At 32.3% G+C, this 12,277-nt stretch overlaps 1 protein-coding gene across 2 annotated transcripts in view; it reads right to left on the bottom strand.

The window, feature by feature from the left end:
* LOC130897756 (bumetanide-sensitive sodium-(potassium)-chloride cotransporter) overlaps window positions 1-12,277 on the bottom strand; it is a 51,815-nt gene that overhangs the window by 16,066 nt on the left and 23,472 nt on the right. For both annotated transcript variants that reach the window (XM_057806642.1, XM_057806641.1), the window contains exons 3-8: window positions 7,338-7,433; window positions 7,038-7,229; window positions 5,000-5,176; window positions 2,384-2,523; window positions 2,107-2,304; window positions 258-489 (exon numbers count right to left, since the gene is read on the bottom strand). In XM_057806642.1, the coding sequence (XP_057662625.1) occupies window positions 258-489; window positions 2,107-2,304; window positions 2,384-2,523; window positions 5,000-5,176; window positions 7,038-7,229; window positions 7,338-7,433 (1,035 nt within the window). The remainder of the gene's footprint in view (window positions 1-257; window positions 490-2,106; window positions 2,305-2,383; window positions 2,524-4,999; window positions 5,177-7,037; window positions 7,230-7,337; window positions 7,434-12,277) is intronic.

The raw sequence follows: 12,277 nt of genomic DNA, 5'->3' as shown, positions 1-12,277 counted from the left end.
GTAATAATTGCTCTCGATTGCTTCAACAGAAAAGAAATAATTTCTGATCCTTCTATTCCAATTAAAATTTTTTTGGGTCTTCTGTAAGGATTCCAAAGAATTTCCAAGCCATAAAAGCATTGAAAACGCTCTTAGAACTCGCGAGAAATCAGTTTGACATTGGTCCTTTTCAATGTTATACCACTTTCCCGAGTAAAGTAGAGTACATATATGGTCTAAGGTATAAACCGAATTCAAGCTTTTGTCGAAAGACGTACCTATTAAAAGAAAAGCCATTGAAACGATGAATGTCAATATATATCCACGATAAGGTTCTCCATGTTTTCCATATCCTTTTGAAAAAAATATGAGTCCGGGGTAAATTCTATCTATACCTAAAGCTTGTATAAGCCTAGGCACAGAGAGTAAATTAGTTAATGCAGTACTGAGAGTAGCTGCGAAGCATCCAGCGTAAATGAGAGGCCACCAACTAGACATAATTTGCATCATCTGAAAAATTACGACTTTGAGATATAACAAAAATAGGTTCACCTTATATTTAATGAGAGGAATTAATGTAGGAAATATTTCTTATTATGATTCAAATACGAAGTATGATCCTTTTGTCAATAACCTATTTAGAAATCCAAACCTTCGTACAGAAGTCACATAATAACCTATAGTGTATAGACTTAAGATATAAACAATTCCGAGCCTGCATTTAAAAAGAGTTCACCCATTACAAATTAACAAATATTTGGTGGATTCGTTAGAGGAATCTGTATCATATGACATAATGATAAGGTGGTTTGGTGAGTTTAATTGTAGTAGACAATTATTGTGTACAAAACATATATGTGGAGTACATACAACTGCTCCACATACGAAACTGTTTGAAAAATTCCATAATCTTGAATTTCAAGATCGAAGTATTAGGTAAACAGTTGAAGATAGTGTTCTCTCACACCACCAACTTAGGATGTTATATTCACTGCAACTAAGGATCTATTGCTACGGTAGTGGAGGATTAATTAATCTAATTTTTTTCAGAAAGTTTAAGATATTGGGTGGAGCTAGCTATCAAAGATCATGCTCCAGTTCAAACGCCTGTTGTCTCTAGGCTTCGACCTGTACGTAGCAGAATCTGTTAATTATTACATCCTTAACTCAACCTTGCGACTCCTGGTACCCATTGAGATAGAATACAAAGGTCCTGTTCATATTCGAAGTTTGGTCTTACTTAGATTGATACCTTCAATAAATTTATTGATTATCAGTTTCCTAGAAGTATCTTCGCTTGTCTCCGCCCTTGTAGATTCTTTCAGTAACTGATTTTTTCCCTAGCTATATCCTTCTCTAATATTTTCTCTATTGAGATTGATCCACCACTACTTTAGCAAGTCTGCTTGCTATTTCAATTCTTTCCTCTCCAGTGCATCCTAGAACCCATTAGAGACTGAAGGGTAAATTTATTCTTTTTCTGGTACATTTAACTTGTACAGGCACCAGCATCTGGAACGTTATATACTTACTGCCAGACTAAATATGAAAAAACAATACAAGCAAATTCGAAAACACATTTGCAGACGTCTTTCAGCTGAGAATAGACAAGACAAAAAAATTATTGCAAGATCAATAAAAATGGATGAGTCATGGATCTATCACTAGTCAAGTCAAAATATGGGGAAACGTCAAGGTTCACCACCTCCAAAGAAAGATGCAACCTTCTTACTCACTACGTATTTTAGGATGATGAGGGCGTAATTTTAGTAGTTTACCTGTAAGAGAAAGCCACAACTACATGTGCTCAATATACCAAGTTGGTTTCTAAATTTCGAAAAGCGATAAAAGAGAAGCGGTAGCGGAAGTTGCACAAAGATTTTCTATTGTGTCAGTATAACACGCCCAGTCACAGGTATAGGAAAAATGTATTAACCTTGATGAAGACTATACCGAAGAATAAAAAAATCCTGACTTTATGTTGTGAGTGGGAAAGAGGTTAATCAAAGTAATTAGTCCTCTTAAGCACTATATAAATGTTGTGACAATTCAGGTGGGTTACTAGAATCGCCACCTAAATAGCCCAGATATGACATTAGGTGACTATTTTGCAAAAAATAGACTTACTTGATAACTGTTGAAAAGACCATATTTACAGTTATGATCAACAGCACACGCTGCTACTGTACCATTCATTACATCCCCTATATTTCCACTAGCATCTCTCATAGCAGCACCTCCAGCAAATAATATAAATATTGCATAAGAAATCATCGATATTAATAAAGCTAGAAGGGTGCCTTTTGGAATCGCCGAAGAAGGATTCTAGAAACCATAAAATAGAATATAGCTATGACGTAATTCAAAAGTTGGAGGATAATTATGAATGCGGTAAGGTGCTCACTTTCAAATCTCCTGATATGTTAGCACCAGCCTGTATTCCTGTAACCGATGGAAAAAATATTGCAAAAACTTGAAAGAAATTGTAATTAATTCCATCTTTTTTTCTGTACATCGGTCCCCAATTTTCTACGAAAGTGGTACCTAGGAAAAATAAAGATATATAAACTTTGTTTAAAAACACGACAAATATTTATCATTAACATTTCAGAACAAGAGCTTGTTACATATATAATAGACATGATCAAAGACATATTTTTCGACGAGTCTCTCTACCTAGTGCTATTCTTTCGAATTTTCGTTGGTTCATTTTCAAAAAACGATTACAAGTCATTTGAATGATAAATAAAAGAGAGACGCAATCTCCTTTTAGCACCATAAACTTTTCCTAGCGATGTTCAATAAGTTCTATACCGTTTTTATAATAAGAATCACCGTGCTCCTCAAAATAACCATTAACTGCCGACATCATTGTTGGAAAATCTATGACAACCGAACCATTTTTTCAAGTCTGGGAACAAAAAATAATTCGAGGGTACTAATAACGGATGTGTAAGCTGGTGCATTGTCTTAATGAAACAAGACTTTCTTCTTAGCCATATCCGATTTTACTTGATTCCGTCGTTCAAACGTTACAATAAATTCGCATAATACTCGCCGTTGATAGTTTCTCCTTTTTCAAGATCTTGCCTGCAGATGGAACCTTTGGAGCCGGTTCTCCCTTTTCAGTCCATTGTTTTTATTGTTCTTTTCTTTCGGGTGTGAAATGATGGACCCATGTTTCATCAATGGTTATGAGACTGTCTAAAAATTCGGCGATATTTCTGTGAAACATTACCAAACGCTCGATGGAATTATCTTCACGACCCTTTTTTTGTTCCATTGTGAGCAAACACATCTGCTAGCTCACGCACTTTCAGTCGATGATAATCCAGTACCGCTTTGTGGATTTTCTTCAACTTTTTTAGAGTAATCACCTAATTTGGTCGACCACAGCGATGCTAGTCTTCGTAGGTTGTACGGCCTCGTTTAAACTCCGCTACCCAATATTTAACGGTTGATAACGAAGGGGCAGTCTCACCCATAGTAGAATCTAGTTTAGCTTTTATATTGGTTAGGCTAAGGCCTTTCAATTAAAGTATTGTATCACATAACGATACCTAATTTTTTCCATGATTACAAATTCACAGAAAACGTTCATTATCGATAAAGCTTTTGTGGTATATGCAATTTTCATGTGTGAAATATTACAATATTATTATACACATTTTTCCAAAGCAATAAATGAGTTTGTTATTATATTATATTCAGTGTAATTAATTCACAATGACATAGCACGGTATGTTTATGGTACAGTAACTATTGCCAACGAATAAATATGTTTACAAAATGTATAAAATGTTGAACGTGCTGAAGTTTATGCTAAGTGCGATACCTGTTGTTTCGTTTATTTCAGAAAATCGATATCCAGCTCATGGCTTGTAAACAGTTTATATATAAAAATAGATTAAAACTTTTCACACGCTTTCCGATAATCTACCTTGAAATAAGGGATGTGCTTTGACAAAGAGGGCACATATTTGTCGTCAATGAATATTGTTAATCAATTTTATTACAAGGGTCATATTTCAAGTAAAAACGATTGTGCAATGTCTTAGAAGAAAAGTCTGTTATAAAATTAAATTGTATTACGCACTCTAATATGATGACCTGATTGTGCTCAGTTAGAGCTCATATTCATATCAACATATCGTTCTCAATAATGAATATCTGCTCTTTCTTCATTTAAAATCCTGGACTATTCAGATTTGCATATTTCTATCTCTCATTACATCTTCATCATCAACTTCAAGAATCTGGCGATCAATTTTAGCAGGACGAACTTTTTACACCTAAAAAATGACGAACAGCGAAGTACACAGAGTGATTAACATTGCAGCAAACGAAGTTCAACCACACAACTAACACTAGTAGATGCATGAAGCATAATGCCAAACGCAAATTGAACCCAAATCGTGAGCAGCACATCCTTAGATTATTTTGTAGAACTTTGTTTCAAATGGAGTGGCGTATATTTATTGAACCCATACCGCGATCATCTCTGAACCTACTTAATTCGTGTGGTATCGAATGTACTTGCAACACCGTTTCATAGGTAATATGTAGCTCATATTCAGACCCCAGATCGAGAAGAAGCTGATGGCTCACTTTCATATTGTATACTAATGGGATTGGGGTCAAATCGGGAACTTGGTATGTGTTCAATAAGCGTATCTATTAAACATTGTGTAGGTAAGTCGGGACCTCGTTACCATTGCTTGACAAGAGCAGCAGACACGTTACGTAATCGGTTCTTAGTTTATAGCGGACCCTCGTATAAAATTTCAGTAATTATTCCAGCATCAAACTGAACGTAATATGTGGATACTCAGCAAATATAGCTAATCGTACTGTTCTTTGCCTTATTACATCAAAATTAACAAAACCAAAATAAAACCAGCAAATAATTCTCGAAAATTTTGTAATAATTTCAACGATGCAGTTTCGTACCTTATTTTGGAATAAAGTGAAATTTCATTTTATTTGAAAAAGAAATTTAGTAAATAAAGAATAAACTCACTGTTGAAACCAACAAATCCCTGTGCTCTTTGTACATCATCCACAGGTCCTATGAATGTTCCAACCATGAAGTCTATCATAGCTCCTACAATGGCAGCTATTAAGAAATTTTGTGCTTTTGCCTCCCATTCCATACCCACAGCACAAATAAGTATCATAACAAGAGTAGCGACAGTACCTTAAAATTTAGAAATATATCGATAAATTCTGAAAAATAATGCTCAATTTTTATTTTGAAATTGAAAGTGGAAAAAATTCCCAAAGGACTTTTCAATTACTTCGAACCACTTAAGTATTAACTACTCACCTAAAACTTATGTTTGTTAATAGTTATATGTACACGTGAAAGATAAATTAAACAAAGCTAGCTGTGGTGTTTAAGTGGTTTTATAAGACAAATAAATATTTTTTGTTTATGTACTTAATTTCTTGGAAGATATTAAGAAGGTATCCCACCTTTCACTCATTTGTGAAATTTAGTGTTCCAGCATACCAACAACTTCACTCTCTCCAACTTCAATACTTGTCACTCTACTTTTGTGTAATTTCATAATCACTTCTTTGTTTTGTGAGATTTGTTTGATTAATTATATATAATTCTATATAATAATTATATAGAATTATGAGAAGTCATTAAATAAATTTCTGATGAGGAATAACTAGCGTGCATATTAGATTATCATAAAAATGCACCTTCATAAAATAAACACAGTAGTATATTATTTAATAAGTAAATACAGATAGATAGATAAATAGCTATTTTTCTTGAGGATGATTCACAATTAATCCGAATCATGAATAAAACGACGTGATATTCCAATCCGTAGTGACTTACGATGAAAACGTTGAAAAAATTGGACTTTGGGCTAGGAAACACTGGAACACTCTCTTTATAGTCCCGATTTGTTGTTATGTGATTATTATTTCTTTGGTCCATTGAGAAATGCACTTGTCGGACTGCGATTGGAAAGAAATGCGAAGATAGGTGCGTGAATGGTTACGTGAGAAGTCGAGAGATTTTTACGAAAAAGATAAACAAAGTTCCGAAGAGGTGCCAGAAGTGTATAGAATGTGACCAAGACTATTTAGTAAAACTAAATTTTCATCTCGGTAATAAAATTTTGTATAGAAATATTCCATCGTACTTTGTACGGTACAGGATATTCTTTTCTTTTTTAACATGTAATATATGCTGTCGTCGATGTGACCTTCGCTAAAGAGGATCATATCTATCTTTCTAGTTATTTTACAATTGTTATGTCACCACTTCCGCTTACATAGAATTTTATCGATGATTGACAAAATAAATGACCCTTGTAGAGTTCAGACTAGATTTCATAAACATTTTATACCCATAGCAACAAACTTGTATGATACATTTACCATTCTGTTTAATAAAAAAATGAACAGATTGGTGTGCCATCAGGTGGTCGCAATGGTAGATATTTTCTACAAACTCCATCAAATTCACTTAATTTGTTTCGGTGTCGGGTATATTGGTTATAAGATCGCGGTTGGAATCTTTTATACCTTCAATTTTGATGAATGTAACCCGTTCGTGCGGCAGGACCCCATCATGATTAACTTGTGCAAACTCCTAATTGGAATAAATCAAAATTTCTTTAAAGAATGTATTCAGTTCCTCTGTTGTAAAAGTCCTATCTTTTTTGGTCGATTTCTTATATAGTTAATACACTAATTCATATGAATACACCGTTTGGTTTACTTTTTACAATCCCGATATGTTTCTCTCAACATAGACGTTCGGATACGTCGTTAAGCTGTAAGTCTCTATCCTTATCTCGATCTGTAGTAACTCGAGATCTTAACACACGTAGAAGTGAGAGGTTGCCTACGTCAGATCATGGTCATTGTGCAAGAAGTTTAAGCAAAAAAAAGGGATATGCTATTGAGCAAGATTTAATTCATAAATTTTAAGCCAAACTGTAAGCGTTTATGTGAGTAAATCCATATAACTAATTTCAGAAATATAAACAACTATTTATTGTTATGTTTAATATTATAAAAGTAAAACATACCTATTATTCTGGTATCGTTAACACCACCATCAATTATTTTCAGATCATAATTACTGAGCAAATCACTAACTGAGTTACAAAATCCGATGGTATTCATAGATGCAGATACAGCATTCGCAAAAGCAAATACGACACCAACAGATGCTCCGAATTCAGGTCCCAAAGAGCGGGAAATAATATAGTAAATCCCTCCTAAAAGTTTTATTTCAAATCTATGATTGTTTCAAAGTTGAAAATTATACTTTGAAGAATACACGTTGAAATAATTCATTTTATTTTTTGTAACAATATTTTTCTCACCTCCTTTGACTTCTCCATTTGTACAAATCGCCGATAGAGATAAAGTCGTTATTATACAAACTACTGCTGACATTGCTATAATTAAAAGGGATTGTCCTGAAACAGAAAAAAAGCAATCATTGAAATGAAATATGATGAAGAATATATATATATATATATATATATATATATATATATATATATATATATATTGCTTAGTTTATGTTGATTAAAAGTTTATTTAATTCATGATTGTAATAAAAAATAGTAGTCTTGAATTTAAAATTGTCGATAGAGTTTATGTTAGAAATAAAGATAGTTTTTAAAAACACGGTTTCAGTAATTAAAAGTTAAGTGGTGCAGTCAGTAGGATAGTCAATCGAATGTTAAAGCATATAACATTCGGTACGTTTCTACGATTTGTTGACTATTCAAACAAGTGAAGTTTAATTATTGGAACTCTTAGTTGGGCGAACTGAGTAACTCAAATAGAAGATCTGTGTTGTGCCAGAAATCGGAATAATCAAGAGGATATTGGTTGTTCCTGTGCAGTCCGAGCCAATGGAAAGGATCTTCATTCTATTGCTGTACATCTGACGATTCTGACCCAAACTCGGATTCAAATAATTCAAATTCAGGCTCAAACTCTGTTAATACTAAAATAAAATTTAACTTAGCATCACCAAAACTTTTTTCTACGAATAATTTTAATAAAATGGGTACTCCACAATTGTCTATTTTGAAAACAGAGTATCTTGATATGATATTTGATGGAAACGATGCATTAATTCCTAGGTTTATTGAAATTTCAGAGAAATTAGTAAGTAAGTTTTATAATAGTGTAGATGTAGAGGATTTTCAAAACAAATATTTGATGTCCAGCATCTTAGCAAAAATAAAAGGTGAAGCATCCATAAACATTTCTTCTTGTACGATAAGAACTTGGGAAAATCTAAAAGATGCACTTCTTAATACTTACGCTGACAAAAGAGATATTTACACTTTAATTATAGGCTTTTCAGACATGAAACAAGGTATTAAATCTTCAAATTTCTTACCTCATGACACATTCTAATGTTAATGAACATTTAATTTTGGGTAATAACTTTAAAAATTTGGCACTCAGAGTATTGCTACGCGGTTTAAAAGAACCTTTAGGCACATTAATACGTACCAACAATCCAGAAAATTCGAATATTTTTTAAAATGTTCTTACAAATGATTTTCATGTTTATATGAATCAGAATAATCATCCGAAAAATGATCTTTGAATCTTTGAATACGCAAAATAATTCACATAAAAATAAAACCAATTTCTAAAATAATGTGGCATATAGGCAGCCACCTATTAGGCAAAATTCTATGCAAAATTATCAATATACTAATCGAAATTCCGCATCAAACCCGTAAAATCGTCCATCAACTTCTTATATCCCTTCTAATAGAAATAATACAAACTTTTCTAATAATGGTCAAAACGTCTTTAAACCCAATCAGAACCAAAGATTTCCAAATCCAACTCCAATGAGTATGTATACAAGAAATATATCTAGACCCCAACCTCAAAATTATCAAAAGAGGTTCCAACACAATCCTAATCAACCTAGAAATTTTATCTCGGAAGAACTCCATAATATAGACGATTCCGATTGCACTAATGATGAATCCGATAATTTCTTAGAGACACCAGCCTCGGAACCAAACCAAACATTATCGAATTGTTAAACTTAAAATAAGTGTGTTATCCTATATAATTTTTCCAGAACAAAATCTTAAAGTTTTAATTGATACTGGTAGCACAAGATCCTTTGTGACACCAGCAGTTGCTGAGAAATATTTCAAAAAATCTTATGTCAAAAAACCCTTCCATGTAAAATCTGCCTTTGGTAGCAGTCAACAAAATTTCTGCACACTCATTCCAATCCCTAAAATGTTTAATTATAGGCAACCGGTTAGTACAGAATATTGCGTTTTCAAATTTCACGATCATTTTGATTGTTTGTTAGGATTAGATAATTTAAAAATACTTAATGCAATTGATTTAAATAATAATTTACTTATGACTCCTTATAGTCAAATTAAATTGAATTAGTTTGACATTAAAATTGGATTCACGTATAGTAGTGCCTTCACGTTGTGAACAAGTAATTAAATTAAATATTGAAAATGTAAAAAATGGTAATGTAATTATACCATATACACGAATTGGCAAATTAGAAATCCCGGAATGTTTAACAAAAGTTGAAAATAATATAGCTCACAAGTAAAATAAAACATCACATTAAAACTTCTAATGAAATACCTATTTATTCAAAATCATATAAGTACCCTAAGATTCACCGAACGGAAATAAACCACTCCATTGGTTATTCTCACTTAAAAATCCAACTTCAAAGTTTGTTAGATGGCGCTTGAAACTTGAAAAATATGATTATGAAATCGTATACAAAAAGGGTGCTTTAAATACCAATAGCGATTGTCTATCCCGAATTCAAATAAATATCAATGAAACTGAATTACAAGAACCTCAATGTTCTAAAAATGTATTAGTTTATATGGACAAATTTAATAAAAAACTCTCATCAACTCCCGATGATAATGTATCGCTAATAGTTGAAACAGATAATGAAAGTAATAATAATGAGAATGATGACGAAGATATAACTATTCATACAAATGAAGATAATCCTGTAATTGGTATACCAATTTCAGATTCAGCGATAAATGTTGGTAAAAATCAATTAATATTTTCAGAAGTAAATTTCGAACCATCCGTACCTACTATTATAAAACTGTATGAAAATAAACAAAAAATTGTTGTACAATTATCTAAAAACAATTTTGAGCAATATGTCATTAATTTCGTGAAAGAATAGTACCTAAAACTAAATATTTTATTTATTTCGAAGACCCAATTTATGAAAAATTCAGTGCCATTCTACAAAATCACTTTCAAGAAATGAAGTTAAAGACATAATTCAAATTACCACGAAGGTAAGACTAATCATAGAGGACTAGATGAAACTAAAATCAATTAGAAGCTTTGTATTATTGGCCAAATCAAAGAGCATCTATACAAACTTATATAAACGAATGCGAAATTTGTCAGTTTAGCAAATATGATAGAAAACCAATAAAACCATTTTCAAATTATACTCCCACAGCTAAGTTATATAGTTATATAGGTATATAAATATAATTTTCTCTTTATTTCCACACACTTTGCAGAATGTCTGATTAAAGCTTCTATGCCACTATAACAATATGATGCGGTTTTAGAGTCAAAATATCGGTTGACTTTGCTGTGCTTTCCTTTGGAAATCAGATCATAGTAAAAGCCTATAGATTACACTTTCTTGGTCTTTGCGGCAAAGCTCTAAAAATCGCTCGCAACATTCTGTTCGAAACCGCTTTTTTCGAGAATGCTTTTCTTGGAAATACCGATCTATGCTGCTATTTCTTTTGTTTTTAGGCGCTGGTCACAGAAGAATGTATTCCACCAATTAAATAGAAAATTCAGCATGTAAAGTGGTCACAGGACCTCCTGCACGTGGGTTGATAATGATGGACAGAAATCACCGTAAACAGTGTCCATTTGGATTTTTATTTCTGTTAATCCTTCTCTAGTCAAAAATTTCATAATAGCGCGAAATTCAATTTGACATAATTTTCAAAACAATTTGACTGAGTGGTCGTTCGAACTCTACTATAATAAAATTGATCAAGGTAGCAAATTGAAACCTTATGTGAAGTAAAAGATAAACTTCCGGAAGTACTATGAAATACACATTAACCTCTGTCATTACCTCTTAATTCATCTACAATCTCTTTTCGTCAAGCCATTTTTCTAAGTTGTAAACGCACAATGTAATCGGAGGGAGTTAGTCAAAGTGAATATGGCGAATGAGACAAAAAATAGTTACGTAGTTCGCCTAATTTTCATTTAACAATAGCTGACGATTGAGCAGGAGCAACGTGGTGATGGAACTTAATCGTAACGTGTTAGCAGATTAGCATAGTATTAAACAACTATCGCATTCCATATTGATGCTATAACCTAAAGTGGTTTTAGCTTTCATGGAAGCACGTTCCTCACACGAAAACTAATGTACTTTGTTTCTGTGGGATAAACGGGGTATCCAAGAATCATCTATTATATCACCTTGATTTTATTTAAAGAAATTGGCATAATTTCTAATACTAGCGAGCTTTTAACCAGTATAAGCAATCGTGACACCAATGTTCCATACCCATTCTGTTGAAATATGTCCTTCATTAACTATATCAAGTTCTTTCATTTGCGAAATACAGAGTACATATTTTATTAACCATTTCTAGATTTGTTGCGTACCAAACGTTCAGCAGAGAATCAATGTCAAATTATTCCATAGTACGAAATACTTTCAGGATTCCATCATGAGATTGTAATCGAGTATGTACTCGTATGTCACAATTTGAAAAATTCCTTAAAAATTTTACAAAATGTGTGACAGAAATAACTCAAAGATAAAAATTTGTCACAGAAGACATATAATACAAACAAAAATCGTTCGAAAAAATCCATTCTTACTTGCATGTAACGTCTTCAGAATTGCCATCAATAATAGTATCCGTCACAGATAAATGTATATTCCTTTTTGTGTGATTTGCAAAAAATACTCAATGTGGAACAAAAAAGTAAAAATCTGCTTGGAGTGTTATCATGAATGACCACAATTTACATCAAACTATTAATTTTTTCCATTACTCACAAAGTAAAGAAAAAATTTTCTAATTGATGGTAATTTTTGTTTAGGCAACTAAAGTGCATTTTTATTGAAATGATCAATAAAAGATTATAACTCTTGATACTGGCCTGTCAAAGAGAGGGTAATGTAATATCACGAGTATATATAAATAAGATTCAGTTTATACTGGATATTCTGGTTAGTACCGGTATTTACTAGAATATGAGCTTAAAC

The sequence above is a fragment of the Diorhabda carinulata genome, chromosome 9 (assembly GCF_026250575.1).
Source record: "Diorhabda carinulata isolate Delta chromosome 9, icDioCari1.1, whole genome shotgun sequence".
Taxonomy (NCBI): domain Eukaryota; kingdom Metazoa; phylum Arthropoda; class Insecta; order Coleoptera; family Chrysomelidae; genus Diorhabda; species Diorhabda carinulata.
The sequence above is the reverse complement of the archived record's forward strand: the minus strand, read 5'-3'. Positions and strand labels throughout refer to the sequence as shown.